General features: G+C 36.8%; 1 protein-coding gene across 6 annotated transcripts in view; it reads right to left on the reverse strand.

Moving 5' to 3' along the window:
* Positions 1–761: 761 nt before the first annotated feature.
* The window catches only part of LOC150089351 (uncharacterized), a 326575-nt gene continuing 307797 nt past the window's right edge, over positions 762–19539 (reverse strand). For 5 of the 6 annotated variants that reach the window (XM_090368533.1, XM_090368532.1, XM_090368531.1 and 2 more), the window contains 2 exons: positions 17761–17825; positions 762–1049 (listed from right to left, as the gene is read on the reverse strand). In XM_090368533.1, the coding sequence (XP_090224659.1) occupies positions 930–1049; positions 17761–17825 (185 nt within the window). In that variant the 3' untranslated portion in view covers positions 762–929. The remainder of the gene's footprint in view (positions 1050–17760; positions 17826–19539) is intronic. The other variant, XR_016546662.1, reaches the window with a different exon arrangement.

Raw genomic sequence — 19539 nt, forward strand, 5'->3', positions numbered from 1 at the left:
GTTGAGAAGCAGTGTGGAGGTAGTGGACCTCAGGAACACAATGCAGTGTAAATGGTCTTTCAATCTTAAAAATCACTGAATGTTGGTGCTTTTGATAAATCCAAATCTTCTCCAAAGGCTCTTTCTACCATGTCACTTATTTCTGAAGCTATTTTACCAATCTTGATGCAAAACTTAAGGCAATGTTTTTATTCATTTAAAAAAAAAAAAAAAAAAAATCTGAGCACACTGTGGCTCATATACCTGGTCTAAAAATTTACAATTATTGGTAGCATTCTTACATGACCAATTTGCAACTGCTGCATAACACATCATATATAAGGTCCACCATTTTGTTTCTGAAGTCCATTCAGAGCCAGAAAAAATATCTTTTAGTCGTATCATTATTTGCAAATAAAACAATAAGAAATTACCAAAATTAAATTTATACATCTACTAAGCTGCTATTTACATATACAATCTTGTAACCCTGAGATCTTCTTGGAAGACTAGAGCAATAAACTCACAGTGCACTAATCTCTGAGTGTGTGAGAGATCGAGCAAGAGTGTATATACACTTTATACATAAGGCTTTTTCTAATAAGGATCTTACCCTTCAACCATCATGGGAGAAAAACAGATTTTTTATAACAGAAAACCTTAATTACTCTAATGTGTATTTTACATTATGCATTTTTTAAAAGATGCATTTTATTTCATTAAAAAATTTCTATTGAGTGAAGAAACTGATATAAAATATCACATTTGTGATCAGAGCTAAGGACTGTTGTAACTAAAGCAGATATGCCCATTTCTGTGCTAACAGAATGAAACCTTCATCCTGGATTTCTAATGAGCATTTCAGTGCTCACACTTTGGGAAAGATGGACGGAACTGTTTTCAAGATGGAGGTCTCTCTTACAATTGTCAAATTATATTGTAGTACTATCTTATTCAACAATTATAAAAATTACTCCCATGAGTACACCACCACCAATAAAAACAATTGTCATAATTGCCACTGCATAACATACAATATTGCTTTTTCTTCTGGAAGATGAATCTTCACCCTGAAACCAGAAGCAATTTTATTGACAGTGAATTATATAGCATTATATTCAAATATAAACAGGTTAATAAAGAAAAATTATCAAGCAACATAATGCAATGCTTGTTTTTATCTTTTAGATCTTGAACATATCTAATTTTCAGATATAAATCCTATTTCAGTTAGTTTGAGGCCAACAACTTAAAAATGTGATCTCAACTGCTGTGTGGGAGTGGAGGGGGAAATACATATGTGTGTGTGTACAGCTATTTGTGAAAATAAAATTACATTTACTATTTCAATCTTCTGTGACAAAACTCTTCTCAATAATTTTCATTAATCTGTTTTATTTATGCATGCTTCTGATTATTTTACAGTTATTTTCAATTTTATATGCTTCACTATTTTTCTAAGCCTTGGAGGATTATTTCATCCTTCTATGGGTCATTCAAATGAAACAGACCTTTGGAATGAATCACTCAGACACACTTGGTTAAAGGTAAGTGACAATAAGACATGTCCTATCATGTCACCACCCTAACACCTTTTGCACAGAATCCTACTGGCTATCTTGTTTGCCTGAGTTTTATGGTGTGTTAGCATCTGTGGCTATAATGTGCCAAGTAAAAGGCCGGCTATCATCAGTGAAACTATGGATATGATTTTTAGTTAGTGGAAGAAGGTCATTAATATACAGGAGGGGAAAAGTGGAAGAAAGAACCTTGGGAAACTTCAGCATTACTTGATAAGTTAGAAGACAGAGACATCTACCATCACATGTGATAAGCAAGTTGAGAGAAAATTGACTATCCTTAGAAGGAAAAAAAAAAAAAAAAAGAAAGAAAGGCAGTGGAGACTTTTAATGCTAAAAATGAGCAAAAGTCTTAGGAATGTCAAAAGCAACTGCTTAAGTTTATCTGAAAATAAGAGGAACTGAGAGAAATTGCTTGAATTTACAACTAAGCAGAATTGAACTTCTAACAGACACACCGCAGTCAAGTTTTTTCAGAGGTTTAACTTAATCTGTTACGGGCAATGTACAGTGTTTGCGCTTTACGCCACGAGAAGCACTTCCTTTATGTATTGGAACCATGGCTGGGGCTAAATGTGAGCCGGGTATAATAATAAATGCAGAAAAACAAGTAGGATTGGCTTGCCAGTGTTTATGAGTTCGTACCAACAGCTGATGCTGTAACCAATGCCACCAAACTGTCCAAAGATGAGTAATAGCCAAAGTATCACCTATGGATCAATATATACTGATGAGATCCAACATTGGCAATTAATGACTGGACAGAAGACTTGACAATTGATGGGTTTTTCACTTTAGAAATGGTGAGGTGAGAACAATGGGAGGAAGGGATTTGTCACCCTTTTTAGAGTGACAAATTCAGAAAATATATTACATAACTTCATGATTAAGATGTAATTGTAGTCTAATTTTCACATGCTATTTGTGAAGTATATAACATAGTTTATTAATATTTTTCAATCAGACAAATGTTTTATCTCTACAAATAGTGAAGTGCTGTTTTATTCTTCTAATTATCTACTTGCATATAATCGTGCCCTTTACCAATCCCAAAAGTTTTAATGGGATTCCTAAAACAGTCTTCACAATTAAAAAGCTTTACAGTGTCAGTGCAAATTCCATTCAACTCTTAGTGGTATATTAAGCTTTCTTTTGAACTGTAGAGACCACAACATGACACCAAAAGGAGTCAAGCTTCAGGATCTTATCCACTATGGCACATACTCGGAAACACCTCAAGCTGATCTTAGAAAGTACACATGAGCATAATAATGCTAGATGCTGATGAGCATAAGGCCTATGATAGCCTAAATAAGTTTAAGGCTCAGCTGGACAGGTATTTCGAACGAACAGAGGGGTGAAGTGGAAGTGGTTTTTTTGTTGGTTTTTTTTTTTTTTTTTGGCTGATGCTGCGTAAGCTTGCTTTCTTGCATCAGATGCCTCTACTAATGCTAATGCTAACTATGGGCCAGGCAAGTGTCAAAGCTTGGGCATCTATTAATCCACAGCACCTGACTCCGGAACAAGTATGACTGTTATTTCCCAGACCACTGCAAGAAGACACCATTAAGTGCTACCCAAGGGAAAATTCATAACACACTATTGGCATCAAAAATTCAACTTCATATTAATATTTTATGTAGAAAGTTTGTTAAAAACCTGGAAATGTAACTCATGGAAACTCTACTCCAAGACCTGCTGAGATCAGATAATTAACCTCAAACGAAGAGGATTTTAGAAATTCCTCAATCATCAACTGGAATCAAACCCAGACATGCAGCAGACAATGTGTATAGTGTTGGCTTCATAAAAGTTGATTAAATCAATCAACTTGTTTCCTGTTTCACCCCCGTACCAATTAGAGGGAGTAATGGCTTCATAAAAGTTTATTAAATCAATCAACTTGTTTCCTGTTTCACCCCCCGTACCAATTAGAGGGAGTAATACTCTTGATCTAATTATCAGCAGTGATTCTTCATGCATTAAGAATCTGCAGATAAAGGAACCACTAGGTAGCAGTGATCACTGCTACCTAGTGGTTCCCACATCAGTACTGTACTGATGTGGGATTTACTCAAAGATGTAACTACCATCGGGAGTAAGGGGAAGGATTTTTGCTTTCGTAAAGAGACTACAGGGGTCAGTGGGACTAACTGATGATGGTGTTACCAACAGCAAACTCTAAATGGGAAGCAGTCAAGGAAGATACTAGGGTTTTCGTACGAACTAAGAAATACTATTCAAGGTTTGGGCCTAAATGGATGTAAAATGAACTAATGAGACTTGTGGCAGAGAGAAAAAAAAATGCGTAGGATGCATATAAATTATTATGAGAGACAGATGCCTATTGAGGATACAAGATAGTCTGTAATCAAGTGACAAAGGAGGTTAGGCAAGCAAAGGCAGATTACGAGAAATCTTTGGCAAAGCATGAAAGAAAAACAATAAAGACTTCTTTACTTATGTAAACTCTAGAAGGAAGGGGATGAATCAGATTGGTCCACTTGATATCGATGGTTCAACTGTTGATGAATCTGCTCAGGTAGCTGACAAACTAAATGAGTATTTTGCATCTACATTTTATTCAGGGAGGAGAATGCCAGAAGTTTGTCAAACTCTGGCAGGGAGCTAAATAATTTTATTATAACTGAGAGCAAAGTGGAGGAAAAATTGCGAAGTTAAACATAAGAAAGGCACCTGGGGTGGTTGGGATCTATCCAGTTTTATTAAAGGAGGCAGGAAAGGAAGCAAACAAGCCCTTAGCCACGATAATGAGGGCATCCTTGGACTCAGGGGGATGTCCCCACAGACTGAAGATGTGCAAATGTTTTCCCAGTTCACAAAGGAGGGATTGAAAAGTGACACAAGTAATTACAGACCTGTTAGTTTAACTTCTTTTCCTGAGAAAATAATGGAGTCACTGGTTAAAGAAGCACTGCAGGATCATCTAGACAAGACTGCAGTTATAATTCAAACACAGCATGGGTTTGTTAAGGGGAAGTCTTGTGTGACCAATTTGACTGGATACTATGATGTGTTCACAAAGGAGCTGGATTCAAAAAATAATTTTGATATTACATACAGGTCGACCATCACTAATCCAGTAGCGTTGCAACCTGTGGGAGTGCTGGATCACCGGTGGTTAGATTAGCACATACAGTTTACCCAACAGCTAACCACCTCATCCTACCTTTAACACGTTGACTGCCAAACTAGTTTAAGAAAAAATATTCCCCAGGGCCAAAAAAATATTTAGCAAATAATTTGATTAGTAATTCTAATATATTGTAATGTCAGTGTTGTCGTTTTTTTGCTTAAAATATTTTAAAATAAGGTTTTTTTTTTGTGTCGCATATATGTGACCCAGTATGTTACTTTATTTCTTGAGAAGCCGTGTCTGCCACATATGTGTGACTCTATTACGGCATACATATGAAGGTTGTTTGTGATTAGTTTATTGCAAGCCCTGTAATAAAATTAATTTTGATAAAATAAACTCTCAAACGTTGCAATAAGTTTGTCAGTATTGTTAGATATTTTGTGAAAACAAGTTTGTTAGCACACTGTATTATCCATCATATTGTGTTGTATTTTTCCACAAGTTTGTACAAGTGTGTTGTAAAAAAAAAAAAAAACTAAAAAGGAATGGCTAAAGGAAAATTACTAAAATAAGAGGAACTGAGAGAAATTGCTTGAATTTACAACTAAGCAGAATTGAACTTCTAACAGACACACCGCAGTCAAGTTTTTTCAGAGGTTTAACTTAATCTGTTACGGGCAATGTACAGTGTTTGCGCTTTACGCCACGAGAAGCACTTCCTTTATGTATTGGAACCATGGCTGGGGCTAAATGTGAGCAGGGTATAATAATAAATGCAGAAAAACAAGTAGGATTGGCTTGCCAGTGTTTATGAGTTCGTACCAACAGCTGATGCTGTAACCAATGCCACCAAAACAGTAGCAGCAGTGCGCTGACCCCAGAAATTTGAAATTATGTTCATGGAAATTATGTCTGAATTAGTGGTGGAACAGGATTACCAGTGGCCAGATTATTAGTGATGGTCGACCTGTACTTGGATTTTAGGGAAGCTTTTGATACTATTACACATAGAAGACTACTGTGTAAGTTGGAGCAGTATGGCATTAAGGGCAAGTTGCTACAAATGGATAAAAGGATGGTTGAGTGGGAGAAGACAGAGAGTGGTAATCAATGGACACTGCTCTTCCTGGACTAATGTTATTAGTGGAGTTCTCTAAGGATCTGCATTGGGCCCATTGTTGTTTCCTGTATTTATGAATAGTATTGATGAAGGGTATTGATGAATAGTATTGATGAAGTATTGATCAGGCTTAATGTCCAAGATTGCAGATGATACCAAGGTTGGTAGGGTTGTTAATAACAGTAAGGATGGTATGTTACTGCAACAGGATCTAGAAAAATTGAGCAGATGGGCTGACAAATGGAAACTGAAGTATAACACTGACAGATGCAAATACTGCATATGGGTAGCAGTAACATACCAACTGGGCAGTAATACACTTGGGGTAGTGAAGAATGAAAAAGACCTGGTGGTAATTGTGCAGTCAGATATGAAGTTTTCTGAGTAGTGCAGACAGGCTGCAAAGAGTAGTTCATGGGGTCTTGTCCATGATATATAAGAATTTTGCTAGCAGGGATAAGTAGGTGATTATCCCCTTGTATAAGGCAATGGTCAGGCCATCCTTGAGTACTGCATACAGGTCTGGAGGCCTCATTTTAGGAAATGATGTTGCGCTACTAAAACAAGTACACAGAAGGGCAACAAGATTAGTGAGTGGAACAAAGGTTTGCTGTTATGAAGATGGGCTTAACTTCTGCAAAATGCAGCATCTGGAGACTAGGCACTTGCGACGTGATCTGATAGAGGTGTATAAATCCTTGAATGGTTTGAGCTAACTCAATGCTGCTGGGATTCTTCCTCTTGCTCAGATTCTGCACCTGAGGGGGCATAAATTAAAACTGAGGAAAGACAGTTGTAGAATAAATGTGCGGAAATTTGCCTTTAGCCAGTGGGTGGTTGATTGCTGGAACAGACTGCCATTGTGGAAGTTGAGAGCTTAAATAAATTCAAGGTTGAACTAGCCAAACTTTTGGAGTAAATGGATAGGTGAAATGGGATGAGTTTTTTTTTTTTTTTTTTTGGCTGATGCTAAATAAGCTTGCTTTCTTGCATCACATGCTAATCAGCAAGAAAGGTAAAGAAACTGTTCACATCACTGGCAAACTTCTTTGTTAGGGTTAAATCAATAAAAGTTGATTAACGATTTATCAGATTAAATGGTGCTTTACCAAGCATGAAAATTGTTGTTGACAGGTTTTACTTTTGAGGCACTGATGGAATATATATCAGATGATGCAAGGAAGCATACAAATGATGCTTCCTTGCATCATTTGTGATGCAAGGAAGCACATTTCAGCATTATTCAATATATATATATATATATAGACAAAAAGGTAAAAATCAGTATATTTGTATATATGGTAGGGGAGTTGAGCTATAAGGTGTAGTTGTTGTTGTTGTTGTTTTGGTTTTTAGGAGCATTAACAACTAAGGCCATATTGCTCCGAGGATATGCAGTTGTCATTCCCCGACCTTTCCACATCCTCCGTATTTGGTGGTCACGGGCTCGAACCCCGGTCTAATCAAGAAGCGTGTGCTATGCACTGCTGCTCCTGCCCACCTGGCTACGGAGGCGCCTTATATAGGGTGTAGTAACCATGGAAGAATAGGAAGACCCTGTAAGTAAAAAATCAATTTACCTGAAATAAATATAAAATGCAATTAATAAGCGAACCAAAAGCTGTGGGTCCTAGGACTTTAACTATTTCTTCAAAAGGGTTGGCAGCAAAAATTGTAGGAGCCACAACAATAGTCCAGGTCTCTGTTTCTGTTATGATATACATACGGTATACATATACATCATAGCCAACCCGACAGAGATCAGAAGGAAGAATAAAATAATACATAAACTATAAAATATTAGTTTTATAAAAATAATACATATACTATAAAAATAAAAATGATAAAAAAAACCTGTGGAAAGAAAAGTATAAAATTTAAACTCAAAAAAAAAAAAAAATCTAAGAGATGGGGTAAAAACAAGAGAATTTACTGTCTGTGTGGACCGGAAGACGTCAATGGTGATTGAAGGAGAGTTAAGTGTTCACGTGTGGTATATATATATATAAATATAAATATGTCAGTTGAAGTAGCCCCGTGTAGGGGAGAAGGTGTAAAATCGTAATCTGGTGCTGTACCCATATGATGGGGAAGTGATCAATTTAACAGATGAGGCAAAAAGCCAGCAGAGGGAGAAAACAAAAACTAACAAAGTAGCGTGGAAAAGACACCGCACTTTGTAATAGAAGAAACCAGTAATGATAGTAAAGAAATAGCATCTCGATATTGCTTTCGGCCAGTCTAATTGCTCACGAGAAAAAATGTAGTAAAAAGAATGGCTGAAAGTAATTAAAATGGAGGTGAATAAAATAGTACTCGGGCAGTCCGGGGTTGCAAGCCCAAACCACAGATGGCCCCCTGGACGGATGACTGGACAATTGCCTCATGTGTTTAAGTCAATAGTGGCAATGTTAAAGAAATCAAAATAAGATAAAGAATGAGATAAAAAAAATATATATATATAAGGATACACAAAAACGATGACAAGACGAGAAACATAATACCCCCATCAATAGACAATCTGTTTGCACAAGCTTTCCATACTGTGAGACACGACAGAGTCAAGGGGATACGAAACTATAAATACGTACAAGCTAGAATGTAAAGGAGGTTAGTTTACTGACATGATGTTTAGAACTGGGTCGTAGTTTTTAATATATTTAAATTTAATAATGTTAAATGCTTTTGTGAAGTGATGGCAGAGGAAAGCAGCCGGGAATTTATTATGTAGTAATTTATTGGGCTAAGGTAAAGAAAGTGCACACGAGAAGCATGCAAAAGTTTGATGAAATTTACCAGTAAAAGTACTTTGCTGTAACGGCATTTGTATTATTGATTGCTCGGTAAACAGACGGTGGATGTTATCGGTCTGGAGTAGCAGTTGAATGCCACGGGAGCTTGAAATCATCCCAAAGTGGAGGGGGTAACCTGACCTTTTTTATTTAGAATCACTAATTGAATCACGAACGGAGTCATATTGGAAGTTCTGGCATCGTAAAAAATGTTCGTAACATAGTTTCACTGGCAAGCTTTTTCAAAGTTTGTCGTGCTTCTTGTGTGGGCTTCATTTACCTTGCCTCTTTTTTTTTTTTAATAAACAGTTTATCCACTAGTCCACCAGTGATTCTAAAGAAAAAATGTCAGGTTACCCCCTCCACTTCGGGAGGGTTTTAATCTCCCATGGGATTCAATTTCTACTCCTGACCGATAACACCCACTGTATGTTTACTGAATGAGCAACAATACAAATGCTTTTAGGGCAAAGTACTTTTACTGGTAAATTTATTGAACTTTTGCATGCTTCTCATGTGGACTTTCTTTACCTTTGCCATTTATTGTAGAATATTTTATTGTCTGAAAATAGGCTGATGCTATTGCATATTGTAGCAATTCTTATACATTGGGAAAGAATTGTTTGCATGAACTTTTTTAGAAACGTTAGAGTGCCAATGGGTAAGACTGACTACCTTGAAGCTAAAAGCTTCTCTTTTGTTGATAGTAGTATGGGGGCTGTCGATTTTTATGTCTAGGTCTAGGTAGTTGGCTGAAAGGTCATTATTATTTGTTTTATCCAGGGTTAGTTCTATGGGGTAAAAACCAGCAAAGTCCTGTTTAAAAGTTGGGTAGTTGAAAATGATCAAGTTGTAAATGTATCTATAAAGCTGTATGTCTGCGGGTAGGGCTTTCTCGGCCAAGTATAGGTGTAGGTTGGCTAAGATGCAGCTAGCAGGGCTACCTATGGTTTGTAAGCAGATAGATTTACTGTCAAAAATGTAATTTTTGCTGAGATTGACTAGGTTATTCCAAAAGACAGACTTACAACCAATAATATTTAAGTAGTTGTTGTAAATTATATTTAGCACTGATTTTAAGTACTTGGTTTATGCTGGTGAATAGACTGTTGAAGTCACATGTTTGCACATGAGTGATGTTATTAGTTTTTAGAGCATTTAAGACTGGCAGATTGTTATTAATAATTTGCTATCGGAAAGGCTGTCCATAATAGGTTTTAGTAACCGTTCCAGTGTTTTTCCAAGTTTATGGGCATAACCGTATTTGAAGGAAGTGATTAACCTGAAGCCTATGGGGTTTTTATGGAACTTGGGAATAAAATAAATATAGGGAAATTTGTAATTGCTAAATCTGATATTGAGTTTCTTGCTGAAAGCAATCAACTTTTTGGGTAATGATGCTGCTATTGTTGGTGATGAACCTGTAGGTGATACTGGAATTTAATTCTGCATTTAATGTATGAAAATAAAAGGTTTTGCAGATAATGGCGTAATTGCAGGCAGCTTTATCAACAGGGGTGATAATGAAGTGTTTCCTGTAGGTCAGCCAATTGCTGTTTTAAAGTGAAATAATTGACTTTGATTCCTGAAGGCGGTTGTACCCGTGGAAAAGCTGATTTGCAATGTTATAGCATAGTCTTTAATACAGAATTAATCCATAATTGGAAGGCTTCGATGGAGATGGTGTGAAGGTAGGAGAGCTTGAAACAGAAGTTGAGCAAATCTTGGTATAACTGTTTTTTGAAGCCTTTGAAGTTTATCTTATGATATGTCCTGTATTTGAAGTCATAAGCCATGATGTTTCTGAGTTCTTTATTGTGGATGATTTCTAAATTGCCTGTTATAATATGGCCATGGTGTTGGTCAATAAAAGGTTGGAAATTAGCCTGTTGACAAATACAAATATTGGAGGCTAGATCGGGATTAAATTTGTCCATGCTAGTTGCTTATAATTACAGACTGAGTCCAAAAGGTTTATCGTATCTAAATATTGATATAATATTCAAGTTACGGCAGCCATCTGGAAGTAGATTTGAGGTATTAATACAGTTGTTAATATTGAAGTTGTCCAGGCAGGAATCGAATTTAAAAATGATGGTGGTATTATTAACATTACTGCCATGTTGGGGGGGGGGGCACGGTGTCAACTGTGGAAGTATCTGCTTTTGTCAATTCCCAAACACTTATTTTTGTCGTAGCCTGCTTATTACCAGAAAGCCAACCATGGATTCCCTGATGCAAATGATAATGACATAAAGCACATATTTAAATATGATTATTCTCCCCCTTATACTGGAAACAACCCAAACTAAAAGGTTAAACATAAATTTCACTATAAACTAGAATAAGTCAAGGAATCTAAACATAATTAAATATGCAAAATAAATTCTTATTAAATCATACTAAAAAGAAATGCAGATTTTAAAATACCAAAATTATAAATCTACTGAACAAGAAAGCCAATACTGGAAATTAACAGGAAGTGTGAGTTTCCAATGTCCAGAAGTGTGTGTACACTCTCATGGAGACAGTATGCACTTCAAAATTCCTTGAAAAAACTCACTCAAAGTGAGTTTTTTAGAGGAATTTGTAAGTTACTAAAAAACTGTGTAGATAAATGTTTTTAAATATTTATTTGTTTTCCTATTTTGACTTTAGCCAAACATTAACAAGGTTATTGTCAAAAATCACGATTTTTTTTAATTAAAACAAAACTTTTCATTTATCAGTCATTCTCTACCTGCAATCATTCTCATTTAGCATGCATTTATGTTCTGTTGCATTTTAAAATGAGTGATTTTACTAGAAGAAAATCTGCATCAGATTTTGCTTCATATTAGAAAAAAGTGAAACCTAAAACCAAGAAAATGTTAAGAACATCTTTTGGACATGATGCCACATTCATACTTGCCTGTTGAATACTCTGGTCAGCCTTCTACTTCAAAAACCAATGATTCAGTTGCTCGTGTTTGCGATCTAATCGGTAGTGATCAGCGATAAGATGGCAGTGAAACTGGTATTTTTTTATATTAATCAATTTTAGCATAAGGTCACAGATGTGTAAACAACTGACAACTGAGAAAATTAAAATTATTCAGAACACAGCCCAAGAGAACTATTAGTAGTTCCAAAAGAAACCAGTCAGGAATCTAATAGAATCAATGCATACCATGTCAAGAAGACTATTTCAAAGGAAATCCAACCACATTATCAGTAGAGTTAATTATTTCCCAAATATTAGTTCAGTCCCTAAACTATTTTTATCACACCTTGTGTGTGTATTAAATTTAGTTTTATCAACTTCTGGATCCAAATTCCAGATAATTTCATCAATTTAAGCCTACATTAAAATCTTGTTGAATAGGTGTGCACTTTTATGCTAATCTTCAAAGCACTCTTATGCTGATCTTCTCTATAAAACCATTCAAGGCTTTATACACCTCAATTAGATCACCTCGCAGGTGCCTAGTATCCAGACACTGTAATTTGCAAAACTTAAGCATTTCTTCATAAGAGCAACCCTTTGTTCCATTCACTAATCTTGTTGCCCTTCTCTGTACTTGTTCCAACAGCTCTACATCCTTCTTAAAATTAGGCCTCCAGACCTGTATACAGCACTCAAGCTGTGGCCTGACCATTGCCTTATACAAGGGGATAATCACCTCATATCCCTGCTAGAAAAATTCCTGTATATCACTGACAAGACACCATGAGCTACTCTTGCAGCCCGTCTGCACTGCTCAGAAAACTTTATATCTGCCTGCACAATTACCCCCAGGTCCTCCTCATTCTCTACCACTATAAAGAGGTTGTTTGTTATTTGGTTTTTAGGAGCATTAGCAACTAAGGCCATATTGCTCCGGGATATGCGGTGGTCATTCCTTGACCTTTCCGCATACTCCGTATTTGGTGGTGACGGGCTCGAACCCCGGTCTAATCAAGAAGCATGTGCTACGCACTGCTGCTCCTTCCCACCTGGCTACGGAGGCGCCCACTATAAAGAGGTGCTCCACAAGGTTCAATCATAGGTCCCTATAGTTGGAATATTGTATTGGATGAGCTACTGGTTCAGGAGTGGGTAGGATGTGAACTGGTAGCATATGCTGATGATTTGTTAATAATGGTGGTGGGAAAGTCTAGAAAAGAATTGGAGGAGAGAATTAAGAGGGCTATGGGACAAGGGGAGAAATGGGCTGAGGTCCATAAAATGGAGATATCAGTGAAAAAAACCTCACATGGTTCTGCTCAAAGGGAACTCAGTGAAAGAAGAAGGCCAACTGCAAAAATATTTGGTACGACGATAGCATATGTCCCCTTGGTCCACATCCACATAAACTCCTAGGTAGGAGTTTATGTGGATGAAAGGATTTCCTTTTTGCCTCATGTGCAGAAATTAAGAGATAAAGTGATGATGATTTATTTAAAAATTAGGAAAGTCACAAGGGTAGAATGGAAAGTGAAAGGCAAGTCCTTAGACCTCCTCTATGAATGTATATTTCTACCGATTGTGACATATGCATGTGGGGCTTGGAGTCATAGAGTGACTAATAGCCACGTTAAAAGTCTTATTTCAGCACAGAGATTTGCTCTTCTGGCGGTGACGCAGTCCTGCAGAACCATTTCAAATGATGCTCTGCAAGTAATTGCAGGAAAGGAACCAGTGGATCTGATTATACTTAAAAGGACAATGGAATATGCGACCAAGAATAATAAGAGAATAGAACTTATGGGAATAAAATCTTGTAGAGAAGAGGGAAGAGAGTATGGAAGACACGATTTGAAAGTAGAAAAGAAAAGATAGCAAGATATAGATTGTATTTGGCAGGAAAGATGGAATGGTTCTGCTAAGGGGCATGTTACCTTTGCTTTTCTGCCTGGGGTGAAAACTATGAAAGAGATTTCATCTTGGTCTGGTCTAGGAATGTTCCAAACAATGTTAATAACTGGACATGGTTAAAGAAAAGACTGGTAGAGCTTGGTGTAGAAGAAAATTCAATGTGTATTTGTGCGATGATAGAGGATACAGAGCATATTTTACGACAGTGTATAAGATATGATATACCAAGGAATATGTTAATTAGACAGATTGGCTCCGACTCATACACCGAGTGACTTGTTTAAGAATAGAGAATGGAATGAAGCTTTTGCTGAGTTCGCTAGAGAAGTAAATAGGATTAGACAATTGTAAAAATTTGTATATATGTAAATAGTGTTTTTATGGAGTTGAGATTTAGTTGGAATTGGGATTTATTGATCTTATAGTTGTATAAAAAGGAAATGTTGAAAAAAAAAAAGTATAAAATACAAAAAATATATTGATTAATTTTATTCTTTAGGGTTTCGTTTCAATTTGGCTGGAAGTTTGCCTTTGAAGTTTAAAGTTTAACTGAGCTCTAGATAGTTGATATCTGCCTCTTCGGGGCAGGGGTGGTAACACATCCTCAATATTTGATTTATCATACAGAGGATATGATTAAGGATCAAAAGATTAAAATTGACAGGATAGAGTAATAAGGTGTGGATGAGCTTATAGCTCAGGAAGCGCAGGTACAAGTAGGTGTTAGGACAGTGATGATGAGGATGATGTCAGTGTAGTCTGGGGTTACTTCTTCCCATATGTAGTACTTTACATTTGTCCATGTTAAACTTCATTTGCCACCTCTCAGCTCATCTGCTCAACTTTTCTAGATCTTGTTGCAAAAGTGTACTGTCATGAGTGTCATTAACAACCCTGCCAACCTTTGTATCGTCTGCAAACTTGGACATTAAGCCTGATATACCATCATCAATATCATTTATAAATACAGAAAACAACAATTGGCCCAACACTGAACCCTGAGGGACTCCACTAATAATATTAGTCCACGAAGAGCAGTGTCCATTGATTACCACTCTCTGTCTGAGAGTGGTAATCAAGATGCAAAATATTCATTTAGTTTGTTAGTTACCTGAGCAGGATCATCAACAGTTGAACCATCGATATCAAGTGGATCAATCTGATTCATCCCCTTCCTTCTACAGTTTACACAAGTAAAGAACTCTGTGCTGTTTTTCTTTGCATCCTTTGCCACAGATTTCTTATAATCTGCCTTCGCCTGCCTAACCTCCTTTGTGACTTGGTTACAGACCAGCTTATATCTATCACAGGCTTCTGTGTCACGTGTTATTTTATATGTATCCCATGCATTTTTCTTCTCTGTCACATGTGTAATTAGTTCATCTGACATCCATTTAGGCCAAAATCTTGAACAATATTTCTTAGTTGGTATGAAAAGCCTAGTAGCTTCCAAGATTAATTCTTTGAATGCTTCCCATTTTGAATTTGCTGTTGGTAACATCTTCAGTTGGTCCCACTGTATAGAATTTAAATACTGTCTCAGACCACCGCAGTCACCTATACGAAAGCAAAAACCCTTGATGGTAGTTACCTCTTTCAGTAAATCCCATTTCAGCACACTGTGATCACTGCCACCTAGTGGTTGCCTTTATCTGCAGATCTTTAATGCATGAAGAATCACTACTGATAATCAGAACAAGAGTATTGCTCCCTCTTGTTGCCTCCCGAACATGCTGCTGTAGAAAACAATCATCCAATAAATCCACAAAAGCCTTGCAAGTGTGTGAGTGATCAACCCATAAATTCCAGTCAATCACTGGAAAATTAAAATCCCCCATTATAGGACACTCTGATTTACTAGCCCACTCTATTTCTCTGCACAACTGCTCATTATACTCATCAGATCTATAACACACACCTACTCTCATTTTTCCTTTCCCAGTGCTATGCAACACCAAACAGACTCAATGTTGCATTGTCCACCAACATCAATTGGAAGCACGTCCTTAGATTTTGTGTGTTTTTTTAACTAACAGCATAACCCCTCCTCCGTTCCTGTCCTGTCTATCCTTTCTGCACACATTGTACCCCCCAAATTCCAATTCTGTGTGACAGAATTGGAATTTGGGGGGTACACTGCTTGTCTGTGTGACACCATGTCTCTGATATCCCAACAATATCTGCCTTTGATGTCTTGACTAGCACTTCAAGCTCATCGAATTTATTAACTATACCCCTAGCATTGGTGTACATGCAAGTATACATGCACCTGTTTCTACTCTTAGTTATCCTAACCCAGCCGATGTATTTTCTTGTTCCACTACGACTCGCAGCTGTCCTGGAAATCCCCATTGCCTTGCTTTCCAGGCTGCTCAATTGCATTTCAATAGAAGCAGTGCAAGAATCACTTTCACCTCTGCCAGCGGCTACTGTTAATCTATTAGTCCGTGTATCCCACCAAGCTAGCAGTTTTCCAACCCATCTAACTCTGCCTCGATAGCACCAGCAAATATTCTTGAGCATGCTCAATGCTGATGGGATTCTTCCTCTTGCTCAGAATAATCACCTGAGAGGGCAGAAATTCAAATTGAGGAATGATGGTTGTAGGATTGATGTGCGGAAGTTTGTCTTTAGCCAGCGGGTGGTTGCTGGAACAAACTTCCATCTGTCGTTGTAGAAGATGATAGCTTAAATAGATTCAAGGCAGAACTTGACAAACATTTGGAGCGAGTGGATGGGTGAAATAAGGGGGGGGGGTTTGGCTGATGCTATATAAAGCTTGCTTTCTTGCATCATGTGTCTTTGCTAATTCCTAATGCTTACAGTTAGCATAAATATAAAAATGGCTAACATTACTTGTGAACACACTAATGCATATCTTTGTATATCATATCTTTGTAGAGTTTAATGCAAAACTGCATAAAGAGATGTAATTTGTTGATATAGCATTAAAAGCTTCCCCTTGGTTCTTTGCATGAAAAGGGTTAAGCACATTATGTTTAATTCATATTTTTATATGAAAGTTGGTGCTAGAAATTATGACATGCTAAAATCACAATCTAAGAGACTTTGATTTGCATTATCTCCAGGCTTTTGAAAATGCAGAAGAAGAGTCCTAGAGTGCTGCATCATATTGTATATTTCTGAACTCAAATTAGAATTAATAATCATTTAAATAGCTTGGACCACTGTGATATAGCAACTGCAGGAGAATGCCATTGCATGAGAATTCAAGGCCACACACACAGTACTTATAATCCTAAAGAGAATTAATAATTTGATGTGGGAACTTCTTACTCATCCTAAAGTTCTGACCCTGCTCCTAGAAACTGCCATTTGTTCGGTCCCCTTAAAGAACATCTTGGTAACAAATATTTTTCTGTCAATGCAAAAGTTGAAAAAGTGACATAGCTCACTTTTTCAACTGATTATGACAGCAACTGGCATCTTTTTAAGTAGCAGATTTACAGAATTTGATAAAGAAATGAGACCAATGTGTAAATGTTTTTGGAAATCATGATGAAAATTAAATGTTATGTCAGTTTCTTGGGTTTATTTCTTAGTTATACTTACTCTGCAACTGCCTTCCTGAATTTCCCAGTGTAAAATTATAGAACACAGACTCAATAAGTTGCTAATCTTGTTCACAAACAGCAGAAAAATAGTTCCATAATGAGTTGAAGTATGTTAAAAATTTATGACCCAGAGTGAATCTCCAACTTTCACAATTAGTTCTGATGCAGTGCTTGGGAGAATGGCCACTTGAACACTAAGTTTGTTGAGTCTTTGGTGGTTCCAAATTTGCCTAAATACAGACAGAATGTTAATAGTGCTGAATAATTGACTATTGGATCTGGGAGGCTAAACTATATTCCTAATGCTATCATGACTTTAGATAAGGAATGGAAAAAATTTAAGGGAACTTTAGTAGACATTTCAAGACTTATTTCGGGTGGAAGTTCTGTAAATACAAGAAATTCAGAATCTGAGAGACCAAAGAGTGGTTTGATAAAAGAAAAAAATAAAAGAAACTTTGGTAAATAAAACTAATAAATCTGAATATAAAGAAAAAAGTGCAAAAGCTAAGAATACTTTGGGAATTATATAGAAAACAGACATCTAAAGTGTATACCACAACAGCATTTCATAATAATTACCGTCATGTGGAAAGGTTTTGAATATTAGTCCATAAATGTGATGAGTAATGTTTTGTAAAATATATAAACTATTTCTACTTATAATAGTACATAACTACATTACTTTAGCAGTATCAAAAAACAAACTGGAAATAACAGCTGTAGCTGATTATTAAGTAGAAAATAATTTTTGGAAATCATATTATTAACACTTACACAGGAATCTGAGGGTCCACATATATCATCAACAGACACTGTGCTGCTAGATATGTCATCTAAACCTAAAAAAAATATAATTTTATACACTGAAGGAGAATCTGTATGAAATTTTACCTCAATTTCACCACTGTGTGAAATTGAGGTAAAATATTTTAGTGTTACATAAAAATTGTATGTACAGTAAACCCTCAGTTTAATGGATGGAAAAAAGTGACTGTATGTATTCTAATACATAGAGAAAAACAGGAAATCTTGAGTCACAAGCAACCATTTTCACTATGTTTATAGATAAGCTCTTTATCACTTTTATGTGTGCATCTGTGCCCTGTTTCTCTATCACCATATACTCACTTACGGTGTACACAAGTTTGTTGATTATATCACCATAGTCCCTATAGAAACTGATGAAAAGAGAAAGCATGCAAAAAAAGAGAAAGAAAACAATGTTTTCTTTCTCTTTTTTTTTTTTTTTTTGAGGTCAAAACTTTGAGAAAGTTTTGACCTGGGATTGAAAACCACAAGATTGAATCAATCTAGATTGGAAAGGCCAGAAACATTTTTTAGGCTTTCTTTTTGCTACAACTGAAAAAAAATCAGAATCTGGTTAAAGCTGCTTGACAGAGATATGTGGTTTTTCTTCTGTCAAAGTGGAAGAAAAAGTTCTAAAAGTAATGTGGTTTCCCTTTCAAGTGGATTAAAATCTGAAGCTACATATTTGCATTCAGGAAGCAGTGAATGTGTTAAAGCTATTAGAGAAATAGCTCTGTATGGCTTTTCTATGAATCTGTGAGGAATATAGTATGAAAAAACCAAGTATGTGGAAAAAAGGCCTACATAACCCATACCCAGGATTTGTGCTTGAAGTAACAATGTTGACCACTGGGAAAAACAGATAAAGCAAACAGGTTGTAGTTAAAATTCCAGATTGCACTTTGCCGGATCTGCCTACGAAATGTTCTGGCAAAGAGTGGATACCCTACTTAGAGGCTCATGGAATAAAGTGTTTACAACTTAAAGGGAGAAAATTGCAGTCCCTAGTTTCAAGAGCTAAGCCACCAGTTCCCCCTACTGCAGAGTGGATTTGTGTACTGTGATTGCACTGGCTGCGATGTTGGGGAAGCCAGCAGAAGACTCAGTAATCGGGTCTCTGAGTATGAGAAAGCCATCCGTTCAGCGGACGTGGATCACTCAGTGATTGCTGAGCACTTCTATTCACGACAATGATCCACGCCGTGACGTTGAGATTATTGACCAATCCCACCACTACCATCACTGTGTCTGGTTGGAATCGCTCCACAACTCATGTTGTAGCGGTTTCTTTAACCTTAACAGAGGATGTCACATCAACCTCATCACTGAGGCAACAATCCTCCTAGCTGACAAAAGTTAATGCTCAGAGCACTCCCAAGTACTGCAGCTATAACCGCAAGCCTCCACTTCAACCAGCTAATTGTTACAAGCACCTGTAGCACACAATTTTCACCATACATGACCACCATGGCACGCACATGATATTCTGTATTTTTACAATAACAGTCACAACTGAAGATTTTTTTTTTTTTTTTTTTTTTGATTTGGTAGTTATTGGCGCATCGGCTTCTGTGGCCATATTGCACCTCCCAAGGTTTTTGCAGTACTTTGATCCAAGCCCGAGGCGGGAATCGAACCCGCGACCTTTGGGTCGCCGGGCAGGTACTTTACCCACTCGGCTAGCCCGGTCGGCTCACAACTGAAGAAGGGCATCCCCCATTTGAAAGCTTTTGTGTTTATTACCTT

Source organism: Mastigoproctus giganteus, chromosome 2, assembly GCF_048544385.1.
Source record: "Mastigoproctus giganteus isolate SK-2022 chromosome 2, ASM4854438v1, whole genome shotgun sequence".
Lineage (NCBI taxonomy): Eukaryota > Metazoa > Arthropoda > Arachnida > Uropygi > Thelyphonidae > Mastigoproctus > Mastigoproctus giganteus.